The following is a 13,296-nucleotide window of genomic DNA, read 5'->3' on the forward strand; positions in this document are numbered from 1 at the left end:
TAGAGACGGAGTTTCACCACGTTGGCCAGGCTGGTCTCAAACTCCTAACCTCAAATGATCCACCCACCTCAGCCTCCCAAAGTGCTGGGATTACAAGAATGAGTCATCGTGCTTGGCCAAATTATATTTCTAATCAGGAAAAAATGTTATTTTTCTGAAAGTTTTCAAGGATTGGTGGGAATCAAACACAAGTGGACAAATCCTGCATGATTCTACTTAGATGAGGTCCCTCGAGCAGTCAGACTCACAGAAACAGAAAGAAGAATGAATGGTGATTACCAGGGGCTATGGGGAGGGCAATGGGGAGTTGTCCCATCACGGGTACAGAAGCTCAGTTTTACAAGACAAAAATAATTCCGGAGCTGGATGGTGGTGATGGTTGCATGACAATGTGAATGTGATTAATGCCACTGAGCTGTACAGTTAAAAATGATTAAACTGGTAAATTTTATGTTATATATATTTTATCATAATAAAAAATAGGATGAATGGATTTCTAAAAAAGGAACTGGAGGGATGCTGAAAGGCATGGGCCAGCTGATGGGAAGGAAGGTGTCAGGCTAGGGGACAAGGTGAGCAAGAGCCTAGGTGTGTGATGGCTGTTCATGGAGACTATGAGGATAGGAGCTGGCTTTGGATGTGCCTGCTTGCTTCCCCTCCTTCCCATTCCTGGGGAAGATTCTGGTCATGGGGACACTTTATAACAGGCCCCCCTGGACCTGAGCAACAATTGTCTAAAGACGCTTGGGCGGGCATGGTGGCTCACGCCTGTAATCCCAGCACTTTGGAAGGGCAAGGCAGGCAGATCACTTGAAGTCAAGAGTTCGAGACCAGCCTGGTCAACATGGTGAAACACCACCTCTACTGAAAATACAAAAATTAGCCAGGAGTAGTGGCAGACACCTGTAATCCCAGCTACTCGGAAGGCTGAGGCAGGAGAATCACTTGAACCCAGGAAGCGGAGGTTGCAGTGAGCTGAGATGGTGCTACTGCATTCCAGCCTGGGCAACAGAGTAAGACTCCATCTCAAAGAAAAAAAAAAAAAATCCCACAGTGGGAGGAAGCCCTAAAGAGTGGGGTTTCGAACATTCAGTGACCAGGACTGGCATATTTAGGGTGAAAGGGAACCTATTTCTTTTTCCCTCTTGTTTGTAAACAAGGGGAGGGGCCATGAGGTATCCAAGAAGGCCCTGTCTCTGACCTCAGTTTCCATAGAAAGCAGTCCCAGGGACAGGAGCTATAAGGGGCCACTGAGCTCGGGGGGACAGCCTCATTCTGAGAAAGCGCCCAGCCAGCTGACTCAGCTGAACTGAATCAAGGCACATGAAGCAGCAAATCTCTTGGCACACTATTTAAACCTGACCTTGGGCTGGGTCCAGTGCCAGGATCACAAGTATTGATAAAGCTCTTGTCCACTGGACACTGCACTGGCCCCAATGTCCCTTCCCCCCACAGATATTTCATACAGAAATAAAGACAAACAGACATCACACACCAGATTTTCTGGCGAAGGAATAGGACATCTTTGGGGCTGAATGAGATCTTGGTTGCAGCATGGTGCGGGAACCCCTGTCCATCCTCCGCAGATTCCTTATCATTGGATTTTCTTGCCATAGGCAAAACCTAGCACCACGTGACTTCGTAGACCTTCTGGGTCGAGATAGGTTGAGACTCAAGATGTGAATAAATAATCTCAAAACCAGTCAAATGTATAGTTATCCAGCTCTCAAAATACTTGGACCTGCATCAATAGCTGCTAATTTTGCAGGATGTGATGGGAACACTGGAAAGAAAAAGTGGTTCCGCTGGCAGAAGAAACGCTGACCAAGCAAAGGTGGCAGCAGTGAAACTTCTTGAGCCACATTCCCAATCTAGGGGATTTTTAGGTTGGGAGTCAGTTCTTGCACTCGTGTTTTCTACTATAAGAAGGATCAGAACTCTGGTTGCATCAAAGAGCTAAGCTCTGTCAAGTGACCACCTTAGAAAACCAGAGGGATCGATGGATGTGAAACAGAGAGGAAAAGCTCTATCTGTGAGAGGGGGACCGAGCTCCCTACATGTCCGCATTCGGTGACCTACGCCTAGGGTCCTCCTCTCCCCACAGCAGGATGTCCTCACCGAACCCCACGGTGGCTACGTACCAGTCTGGGCCTGATGCTGACAGCGGTTCCCAGTCCTTCCTGGAGGACAAATGCATCTGTACTGGTTGACTCCTTCTACACACGTACCACCATTTTGACAAGGCTGGCTGGAGCATTCACTGATATCTAGGAAGATAGATAATTTTCAAATACAAGGATGTGAGTTCTAGGTCTAAAACAAATACAAATAAAAAAAACCGATGAAGGGGTAACTTCCTTTACATTGTAGGATAACTCCCACTTTCTACCTGACCCCACCCACTCTTTCCACCCTCTGCACCTACAAGAGCTGCCAAGGGGCCGATGGGGCTGATATGCAGTCTTGTTGCATCTCCATTCAGCAGGCCCTGCACCCAGGCACACACTGCCCACCTGGGGCTCTGCGTGCAGGAGCTGGCCTATGACCTGGCCATACTCCGCCCACAGGCACCATTTTCTGATTCGCAAAGGTGCAGTGTAGACAGCTGTAGCCAGACAGAGGTGGCATCTGCCCGCATTGCCTTTGAGTCAGGCCCTGTAAGCCACGAACCCTTTGCTCCATCAGCCAGCACCTGGGAGAAACACTTTTAAACAGGAACAAAATTCAATGCAGTTATAAAGGGGAGGGCTGGCCCACTGGAATGTCCAGGGTTGGGGAAAACGAATTCTCCAAATTCCCACCCAGAAGCCCTACTGTGCTTGACCAGGTAAGAGTTTTTTTGACATTTCTTTAACATTGGTAAAGGGAGATGTTCCTTTCTCATCTACACAACATTTCTGTGGAAAAGGTCTTTGGAGAGAGAGACTGTTATTTTAAAAAGCTCAAAAGACTTTTCTTCTCTGAGTGGTAGGCTTACAGGCGATTTTTCTTTGCTTTTTTATAATTTTTAATATTCTTTCCTTTTCCCATAATAATCACGTATACATTTTTTAATTAGGAAAAAAAATGATTCTTTTAAAACCCAGAGGCCACATGTTAGCTGGGCATGGTGGTGGGTGCCTGTTATCCCAGCTACTTGGGAGGCTGAGGCAGGAGAATCGCTTGAACCCGGGAAGCAGAGGTTGCAGGGAACCGAGTTCGCGCCACTGCACTCCAGCCTGGGTGACAGAATGAGACTCCGTCTCAAAAACACAAGACCAACCAACCAACCAAACAAACAAAACCCCATAGGCCACATGTGCTTGTTATGAATTCCCTAAGCCCAGTTTTAGTGCACAGAGATAGGCCATTTCCATCAGAGAGAGGCTTGTCAGTTCACTGACTTGATCATATCATCTTCAGAAAGACAACGGAAAACACTTCCTTGTTGGCATAAACGCAGCCTTTCCTGCGTGTCTATCAAGAGGAAGAAACAGGTGCTTGGCTCCTAATGAGAACGACAGACTTGTTTTGGGTGGAATGGGAAGGACTTAGGCTTTCCTTAAGCCTCCTGGAGTTTGGGATGTCATTAGACTCTCACACAGTTTCTATTTGTTGCAAAAAGACAGACTGCCCGAATGCCGCTCATCCCTACAGAAGGAGCCATTTCAGCTTCTCAGTAACCTCAGCCTGGTTGCACTGTCCCTCGTACAGCCTGTTTGCAGATGACCGGTTTCCAGGAATGTGTCTGAAATGACTGTACACAAATGCTTGGGGTTGCTTAGAGCTCGGGGTTGCTGTTTCTTTCCATTGTCCAGCTCCATCCTTGCCCACCAACATAGTCTGGAAGTGGGCAGATCACGAGGCCGTGAAGTTGTGGGCAGAGAGCCAGAAAATGTGAACACCAGTATCTTGTAGCTTGGCCCCAGTAGGGTCAGTGCTGTGGTCTCTCCTTTGCTGCCCGCCAGAAGAAGGCACTGAGCCTGACCTGTACCTGAACCGTGTGGATGGGGGTTGGGGATCATCGGCGCAGCAGAGAAACGCACAGGTGTCCCAGGACCGTGCACTCTGTCTGCCTCTCTGGATCCGCCCAGCATATTCATTTCTAGACAGGCTGCATTCAGACTGTCTTTATCTCTTATCTTGATATGCACTCAGAGGCATCCAATGGCCTGATGTCCAGCCTGGCACCCCCTCTGTGTCCTGATTGAAGTACAGTTGTCATCACACCCATGTGTGTCCCAGGCTGTGGCATTCAGTCAAGTGCATGGCAGGGGCTGGCAAGCCACAGCCCAGCTGATAATCCTGCTTTCATCTGCTGTTTCGTGAGCATTTACTGTTTTCATGAAGCCTAGCTAAGGATCTTATATGCGTGACCGAGCTTTTTGCTTTGATTTCTAATTCCTTCCTGACTTTTTTCTTTTATTTCTAATTCCTTCCTGGGTTCTGTCAACTCATTTCCAGTCTTCCATTTTTCCAGTCACCTCATTTTTTAGTGTTTTGTCATTTTTATCTAAACTGTTCTTTCCTTGCTTTTACCCTTTAAACATTTCTTTTGCCTGTGATACTCTAGGTTATAGTTTTTATCTGTTTTATGGGCATGGCTTTCCGGCATTTCTTTATTGCCTATAGAAATTTTACTCTCTTTTCTTATAATAGCTTCGATGGGATTTGTCAAGAATCCTTTCCATTACTCATAATTAAGTGAAATAAGTTCTCGCATATAGTTTTGCTAACTTCATGACTCTGAAATTCTCACTTCTGTTGTTTTGTCAATGTGAGCAAACCCAGGGCCTCACACTCTCTCGGCTTTGCCTCCTTCACACTTTTGTCTGGACGACCATCTCTTTCATTTGCACCTATTTTCCTTGTTGCGCCCAGTTTGGACCCTCCTCCCGTTAAAGTCTTCCTTAATATTAAGACTTTGCCCTGGAAAATTTTCGAGGTTCCTATGGGGGCAGGCTGTCCCAGCAACGGAAACTTCCTATTGAAAAGATGAACTTAGGGCCAGGTGCGGTGGCTCACACCTGTAATCCCAGCATTTTGGGAGGTTGAGGCGGGTGGATCACTTGAGCTCAGGAGTTCAAGACCAGCCTGGCCAGCATGGCAAAACCTCATCTCTACTAAAAATACAAAAAATTAGCCAGGCATGGTGGTGGGCACCTGTAGTCCCAGCTAGATGGGAGGCTGAGGCAGGAGAATCGCTTGAACCCAGGAGGCAGAGGTTGCATGAGCCAAGATGGTGCCACTGCACTCCAGCCTGGGCGACAGAGTGAGACTCCGCCTCAAAAAGAAAAAGAAAAAGAAAGAGTGAATTCTATACCTGAGAAAACTGACCCAGAAAGACTGGCACTGAGACAGATCCTAATCAAATGACTGAATTTTGAAGAAAAAAATAAATATTTTGGGGGCGTTCAGGCAAAAAGACCAATATAATAGCACAACAGCATCAGTTTAAAACAGACGACACAGAGTGACATATTTAAGATACACAAGAATAGAAAAATGTGAGATAGGTGTTTTATATCCAATGAAACTAACAACCAGTACAAAAGCTGCACACTTTTTGAAAGTGGGAAAACTCAGGAAATTGCTCTAACTAGACAGACATCAGAATGAGGATGTCAGTGACACTCGCTGAGGCAGAAGAGACGTTATCAACCAATTCTAAGTTATAAAACTGATTTGGACCCTGATTCAAAGAAAGTGTTAAAAAGCGTGAGACAATTGGGGGAATTTTTACTCTAATTAGATATTGATGATATTAAGGAATTTGCTGTGTTAATCACTGGATTTTAGGTACATAAGTTCATTCTACTATTCTCTGTAGTTTGGTGTGTTTGAAGCTTTCCATAGTGTAAAAATATTTTAAGATGCTTAACTTGGCATTATTTGTAATTATGAAAACCTGGAAATGGCCGGGCACGGTGGCTCAAGCCTGTAATCCCAGCACTTTGGGAGGCTGAGATGGGCGGATCACGAGGTCAGGAGATCAAGACCATCCTGGCTAACACGGTGAAACCCCGTCTCTACTAAAAAATGCAAAAAACTAGCCAGACGAGGTGGCAGGCACCTGTAGTCCCAGCTAATGTAGTCCCAGCTACTTGGGAGGCTGAGGCAGGAGAATGGTGTAAACCCGGGAGGCGGAGCTTGCAGTGAGCTGAGATCCGGCCACTGCACTCCAGCCTGGGCGACAGAGCGAGCCTCCGTCTCAGAAAAAAAAAAAAGAAAACCTGGAAACAATAGAGAGGTCATTCAATAAGGCCTAGAATAGCCCTTACGAGGAAGTTTCCTAATCATAAAGAGTTAGGTTTAGAAAGAAGAGGTAATGGAGAGTTGCTCACGTTAATATGAAGAGGTAATGGAGAATTGCTCATGTTAATATCTATACACAGATGATACTAAATATGTGCGACTTGGACGTATGTGCTTAGACAAAAGACTAGAAGGAAATTCATCTTTTTTCATTCATTTAATCATTTAGTAAATCAGCCAATCAGTTACTCGGTAACTATTTATTGAGTGGCTACTATATATTTAAAAGGCAGCTCTTTCTACCCAAATCCTTTTTTTAAAGGTCTCAGGGGAAAGGCCTCATGATACAGAAGAAGAGATGGACTGAAGCTCTGCTCCCTTCTCACTGCAAAATGCCCTTCCAAACACTCCATCCAGTGCCACTGGCCCTGCTTTCCACAGCCTCCCCGAAGTCTGCCTCTCCAGGCCCTTCGTGTTTCCTTTCGCCCTCCTCCTTCTCCATTTGGCTTCTCGGTGCCCTGCAGATCTCTGCCTGAGTCACATTTCTGTCTCCACCCTCTCCTTGCAGATCCTCCTACCACTGCCCATGGGATTTCAGTACTATCTTATGCTAATAACTCCCAACTGGGTATCTCCAACCCTTCTGCTGCCTTGAGCTTCAGACGATGTCTACCCATCTAGGGTGGAATGAATGGATATCCACTAGGGTGTCTGTCGCACAGCCATTTTAACTTAATATGTCCAAAATGGAATTCTGATCAATGACCCACACACGAGTTGCTTAAAAACAAACCACATCCATCACTCAGTCTTCATTAGCTCTGTAAATGATACCCTGCATGCCGTCATGCAAGCCTGAGTCTGGGAACCTTGATTTCTCCTCCTGGCCCACAGCAGCAAATTCCATCAGTTCTGTCTCTAAAAATACCTAGAATCTCCGCTGCCACAATCTCTCCCCTGGACTTCTACAATAGCCACCAATGTGTTTTCCCAGCTTCCATTCTTGTCATCTCCAATGCATTCTCTATGCAGCAGCGACACTTGTCTTAACCCTGTTTATTTGGCTTAGAACTAAAATCCCATCACCTGCACCGCCCATGACTACAGTGCTGGCCTGCACGTCTCTCCACCTTGCCTGGCTCACTCTCAGCTCATATAATCTCCAGCAACAAGGTTCTATAATTTGGTTTTTCATTTCCTCAAATGTGCCAAATTCTTCCCTTCCCTGGGGGTCTTTGCTCATGCTCTTTTCTTTTCTTTTCTTTTTTTTCTTTCTTTTTTTTTTTTACTTTTGAGACAGGGTCTCACTCTCTCACCCAGGCTGGAGTGCAGTGGCATGATCTCGACTCACTGCATTCTCTGCCCCCTGGGGTTCAAGTGATTCTCCCGGCTCAGCCTCCAGAGTAGCTGGGATTACAGGCACGTGCCACCACACCGGGCTAATTTTTGTATTTTTAGTACAGACGAGGTTTTGCCAAGTTGGCCAGGCTGGTCTCAAACTCCTGACCTCAGCTGGTCTCAAACTCCTGACCTCAGCTGATCCAGTCACCTTTTCTTTTCTTTACTGTTTTTTTTATTTGTTTTTTGTTTTTTGTTTTTTTGAGATGGAGTTTTGCTCTTGTCACCCAGGCTGGAGTGCAATGGCGCAATCTCAGCTCACCGCAATCTCCGCCTCCCAGGTTCAAGCGATTCTCCTGCTTCAGCCTCCTGAGTAGCTGAGATTACAGGCGCCCGCCACCACGCCCAGATAACTTTTTGTATTTTTAGTAGAGATGGGGTTTCACCATGTTGGCCAGGCTGGTCTCAAACCCCTGACCTCACGTGATCCACCCTCCTCAGCCTCCCAAAGTGCTGGGATTACAGGTGTGAGCCACCGTGCCTGGCCCCTCCTTCCTTTTCTTAAAACAGTGTCTGCCTTGTGCTGCCCAACTACCTGCTCTTTGCCTGGCTAGATCCCGTTCCTCCTTTCATCTCAGTGTCATTGTCCCCTGCTCAGAGGCCCTCAACTGCTCCTTGCCCCATGCTGTTGACTCTGTCCCTTGTTAGGTCATATGTGGCCCTCACCACAAACGTCAGCTGGCTTCCCTTGGTGTGTGGCTACCTGCTTTGCTTTGCCTTCTCTTCGCCTGTGCACCCCAGAGGCCGGGGTGGTGTCTGTGGGATTCGGCATTGGGTCCCTGGCATCTGGCACAGTGCTTTGTGCATGGCTGGTTCTCAGTAAAAATTGGCTGAATAAAATAATGAAGGTTAAAAATAAAGGATGGGGATGACTGACAAAGATTCCTTTTCACCAGCATGATGATAAGTGACAACGGTATTTATATCTCTTAAGTTTGTTTCTTTGGTTACCCACATTGTCAAAGGCACAAGATCTTCAGCTATGGTTCCCAATTCAGAAAGCTTTACATCTTAAAAACATTTAGAGAAATGTTCAGAGAAAGAAGGAGGAAACAATGAAAATAATGGAGAAATGGAGAAAGCCAAGTGGCTGTTTTCCACTTTGGAGTTCTGGAGTCCACCTCTGCCTGCTGTTTTTTTTTCCTTCCGAGACGGAGTCTTGCTGTGTCGCCCAAGCTGGAGTGCAGGGTGTGATTTCGGCTCACTGCAACTTCTGCCTCCCGGGTTCAAGCAATTCTCCTGCCTCAGCCTCCCGAGTAGCTGGGATTACAGGTGCCCACCACCATGCCTAGCTAATTTTTGTATTTTTTAGCAGAGATGGAGTTTTGCCATGTTGGCCAGGCTGGTCTTGAACTCCTGACCTCAGGTGATCTGCCGCCTCGGCCTCACAGAGTGCTGGGATTATAGGTGTGAGCCACCGCTCCTGGCCTGCCTGCTGTTTTTTAATGGCGTGATTGTGTGTAATTTCCTTCTCTGCCAAGTTGGGTTCATCATTATCTTTCCAAGCAGCTGACGAGGGTTGGAGAGAGGGACAATTATGACAGCACTGCCAAATTTGTCACTGGCACCAATATTTTGGGCCTTGAAACGAATTCTCTGTAATTAAGAAGATGATGCCCCCACTGTGGTCATAACACATGGCGACCACACGACCGGTGGTTTGGAACATGCAGTGGGTGTGTTCAGTGGTTGCTGGTAAGTTCCTAGGTTTGGTCACTAGACTGTTGAGTTCCAGCCTGTGTCCCGTCCACACCCTTAATACTGTCACAATTGGTCATCAAACAGCAGTCAGGAGCACTATTTCTCCCTCCTGGCAGGTTTGGCTGGCACCGCTTTGAGGCTCTTGCTGGAGACAACATCCATGAATCACATCAATTCCTACTGAGAACAGAAGTGTAGGCGCAGGCACCGTCTACTCACTTAGGAGGGGCCGTGGCCAGTAGCTGCTGGAGCAGCTTGATTGCAACACATGAGTATTTTTGTCCGATCACCACCATAGGGTCAATGCCCAGGCCCCATCTATGCTTCAGGAGAAGAAAAATCTCCATCTAAGATCTCATCCTAGACAGGCCACCACCTTGTTCCCTGGGTCAGTCCTTCCCAAGTTTTCGATAGCACATGCCGCCCGAGTAGACATCCCCAAGCTGGGCTGCACCATGCAGCTCTTTGGTGTGGAGGTCAGGGAAGAAGGAAAAACGGCTATGCAGGAGGCTATGGGGAGATAAGAGACAAGCACAAGGTGCATCTGGAATGAGCTGGTATATCCAAGGGCAAGACTCAGGACCATGGGAAAGGTCAGTAGGCTTGCTGGCCGCCTGGCAAGTGGGACCGTCTGCCCTGCGCCGTGGTCCTCCCGGCAAAGTCTGCCCTCTACATCTCAAGAAAGGGAAATCTGCCCAGCAGGGCTGGGGGCTCTGATCTTTGTAAGAGTTGGGTTGGCCTTCCCAAAACATCACGGCAAGTAGCAGTGAGCATAACAGGTGTCTTCCCCGGACAGAGATGACACACGCACAGTCTACTGTTCTGCCTGTGGCTGGCAGTCATCCTGACTGATTTGGGCCCAAAACGCATCAGCACTTCAACATTTTCAATATATTTTGTGCTTCTGGCATTTGCAAGAACACATCAAGTGGTACTGTTAACAGCAGTATTACTTAGGGAACATATGAAAAATGCAGATGTCTTGGGTCTCATCTATAAAGGTCCTGACTTGGTAGGTCTGTTGAGACCTCAGAATCTGTCTTTTATGAGCTTCCTGGGTGACTCAGGAGCACTTGAATGTTTGAGATCGCGGCACAAGTCATGACGCGGCAGAACCCTCTTTTCCATTGAGGGGGTCCTGCTGCAGCGATGGAGGTGCAGAGGCATAACTAAACACCCAAGGTCAAGAAGGAAGCTGGCGGACACCCCCAGGAGCCTCTAGGAAGGTATTCTTGGCCAGTCGCTAGGATGGAGATGGACTGTGGGGAGGGTTCTGGGTCTCCACCTTTGTCAAGTAACTACGTGTTCCTTTGCTTGAGTCACTTCTTAAGACTATGTTCCTGGGCCTCCAGTGTTTTGTATGTATCTGCCTAAAAAGGCCTTTCTGCTATCTTCTCTGACGAACTCATCTTTTGGTTTTAATCACATGATGTGCATTGTGGTATGTCGCCAATGAGGACAGAATATTTGGATAATACCTGAGCAAGCAAGAAAAAACAGCACACACATAAGTAAGATGTGCTTTCACTTGCAACACCGCTTGGGGGCACGTGGGCAGGTGCAGCCCTTCTGCCGGGGGCAGGCAGTGCTCAGTCCAAAGCGAGCCTGAAGCCAGTAGGCCCCTCCAGCCACAGATACACAACCCAGAGACAGTATCGGGGGATAAGAAAGCCTTGTCGGCATTGTTTGTGGTGGCCAGGAGTTGACTGCAATAAGGTGTCCATGGCAGGGGGTGGACAGATCAGATGTGGGGGTGCACCCCAGAGAGGACGAGGCAGCTATCAGAGGCACTGGAGCAGACTGCACGTGGCAATGCAGATGGGTCCTGAAAGTGCTGAGGAGACCGAAAAGGAAACCAACCGGGATGTGTAACTCCATCTGTAAGTTAAAAATACTGACACCCAAAGCAATAAAAATGAAATATCTGTGTGCACCCACCTCCCCTTCCATGGCTTATCACCCAGGAGGTGCTTAACCTGGCTTGAGATCTTTCAGAGTCAAGTAAGTAAATACCAGATATTGGCATTTCCGCTGTTTTGTTTGCATGTTACATGACTTGTATTTCCTGGCTGGTTCCTAGGTGGGTCTGAGAGCTGGTCATCAACCTTTGAACCATCATCACTCTTTCCAGAGGTCAGGAAAGAGAAGCCTAAATTGTAAATGTGGTTCTGGTTGCCCTGAGCTTCTCATGGCAATCCATCCTCATCTTTAGGGATGGCATGCTTTCTGGAGTCCTTCTATATTTTCAAGTAATTTAAGCATCCAAAGTCCTCTCTTGGCCAAGTGCGGTGGATCACACCTGTAATCCCAGCACTTTGGGAGGCCGAGGCAGGCGGATCACTTGAGGCCAAGAGTTCGAGACCAGTCTGGCCAACATGGTGAAATCCCTTTTCTACTAAAAATACAAAAGTTAGATGAACGTGGTGGTGGGCACCTGTAGTCCCAGCTACTCAGAAGGCTGAGGCAGGAGAATCGCTGGAATCTGGAAGGAGGAGGTTGCAGTGAGCTGAGGTTACGCCAGTGTACTCCACCCTGAGCAACAGAGCAAACAAAAACAAAAACAAAAAAGTCCTCTCTCTACTCTGCTCTTCGCAATCCTCTTGTTTATATAATGTCCGTGTTGCTCCTTCAACTCTTTGGCTAGAACCACGGACATTCTGCCTCAGCAGATGTCCCACGAACCTTGCTCTGAAAATGACTGGTGACTGGTGGCCAAGATTTTTTTGACCATGGGTTTTTGAAAAGCCAACAGATTTTTTGTGCCAAGGCTGATTTTCCTCTATATCAAAAAAGTGCTGTTTTTAAACCTAGCACAGAGAGAAGCTTTTCATGCCTCCCCCTCACAGTGAACTCCCCTGGAGCCTGTTGATACCAAGTCCCGGTGCAGACAGAAAGGACACCTGAGGAGTGTCCTCAGCTCCAGAGGATACCAGCAGCCTCACAGACAGACTGCAGGCCCAGAACGGAGCAGCCACAGGAGCATCGTCCTGCAGTGTCTTCCTCTGGTCCCTTCCCCAACCCATGGGCAGCTACTTGCCCTCACATTGATAAGAACCAGTCACTGGTGTCCAAAGCAGAGTGGTGTGAAGGAGCGCAGACTCTGGGGTCAGAGTGTCCAAGTGTGAAGCATCTTAATAGTGCCCCCCACCCCCAGCTGTGTAACCTTGGGCAAGTTCTTTAACCTCTGTGTGCCTCAGTTTCGCCATATGCCAAACAAGACTAAATTATTATGAAGATACAGTGAGCTCCTACAGATAGATACCAGCGCCAACCCGGCATGGAGGTGAGTGATCGGGCACTTTGGCTGCTGTTCTGTGGTTGAGGAATGATTAAAGAACCAAGCAGAAAATATTCCCAGCAATGGCCCTTTCTATGAAGCAAACCCTTGCTATGCTGTGATGGGATGGGAAGGAGAGATGGTACCTCTACAGCGGGGCTGCTCCCCTGTCCAGGTGCCATTGGGAAGACACACCACGCTGCTGGGCCCGACCAGCCGGAACCCAGGGTTGCAGGCAAAATGGACTTCATGATCCACTAAGTACTTGCTTCCAAACTTTCTGCCATCTGCGGGGGCGTTCAGAGCCGGGCAGGAAACTGTAAGGAGAGATGGAAGGATTACGCGCCCTTCGTTCTGGACCACAGCCCTTAGACATTACTGAGTTACAGGACTTCCCATCTTGAAGTGCCCTCTGTTGCAGGCCTGCTGCAGGCTGTGCACTGTGCTGGTCATTCTGCATGCTGCATCTCATCAAGTCCTCAAAGCTCTCTTGGGGATGGGTGGTACGATGGCTGCTTAGCAAAAGGTGACGAGACTGGGGCTCAGAGACACTAAGTGCTGTGTGCAAGGCCTGGAAGCATGGGAAGCCCGCCCTGCAAGGATCCGCCTCATCACTGCCACCTACTCACTCTGATTTTCTGGAGCTCCAAGCCCACTGGGTTTCTTTAGGTCTCCTGAACAGGCCG

General features: G+C 47.9%; 1 protein-coding gene across 1 annotated transcript in view; it reads right to left on the reverse strand.

Moving 5' to 3' along the window:
* The window catches only part of FBLN7 (fibulin 7), a 48,100-nt gene that overhangs the window by 10,180 nt on the left and 24,624 nt on the right, over nucleotides 1-13,296 (reverse strand). Inside the window, exons 3-4 of the mRNA XM_011980515.1 lie at nucleotides 12,757-12,927; nucleotides 2,142-2,267 (exon numbers count right to left, since the gene is read on the reverse strand). Coding sequence (XP_011835905.1) covers nucleotides 2,142-2,267; nucleotides 12,757-12,927 — 297 coding nt within the window. The remainder of the gene's footprint in view (nucleotides 1-2,141; nucleotides 2,268-12,756; nucleotides 12,928-13,296) is intronic.

Source organism: Mandrillus leucophaeus, unplaced genomic scaffold, assembly GCF_000951045.1.
Source record: "Mandrillus leucophaeus isolate KB7577 unplaced genomic scaffold, Mleu.le_1.0 Scaffold214, whole genome shotgun sequence".
Classification (NCBI taxonomy): Eukaryota; Metazoa; Chordata; class Mammalia; order Primates; family Cercopithecidae; genus Mandrillus; species Mandrillus leucophaeus.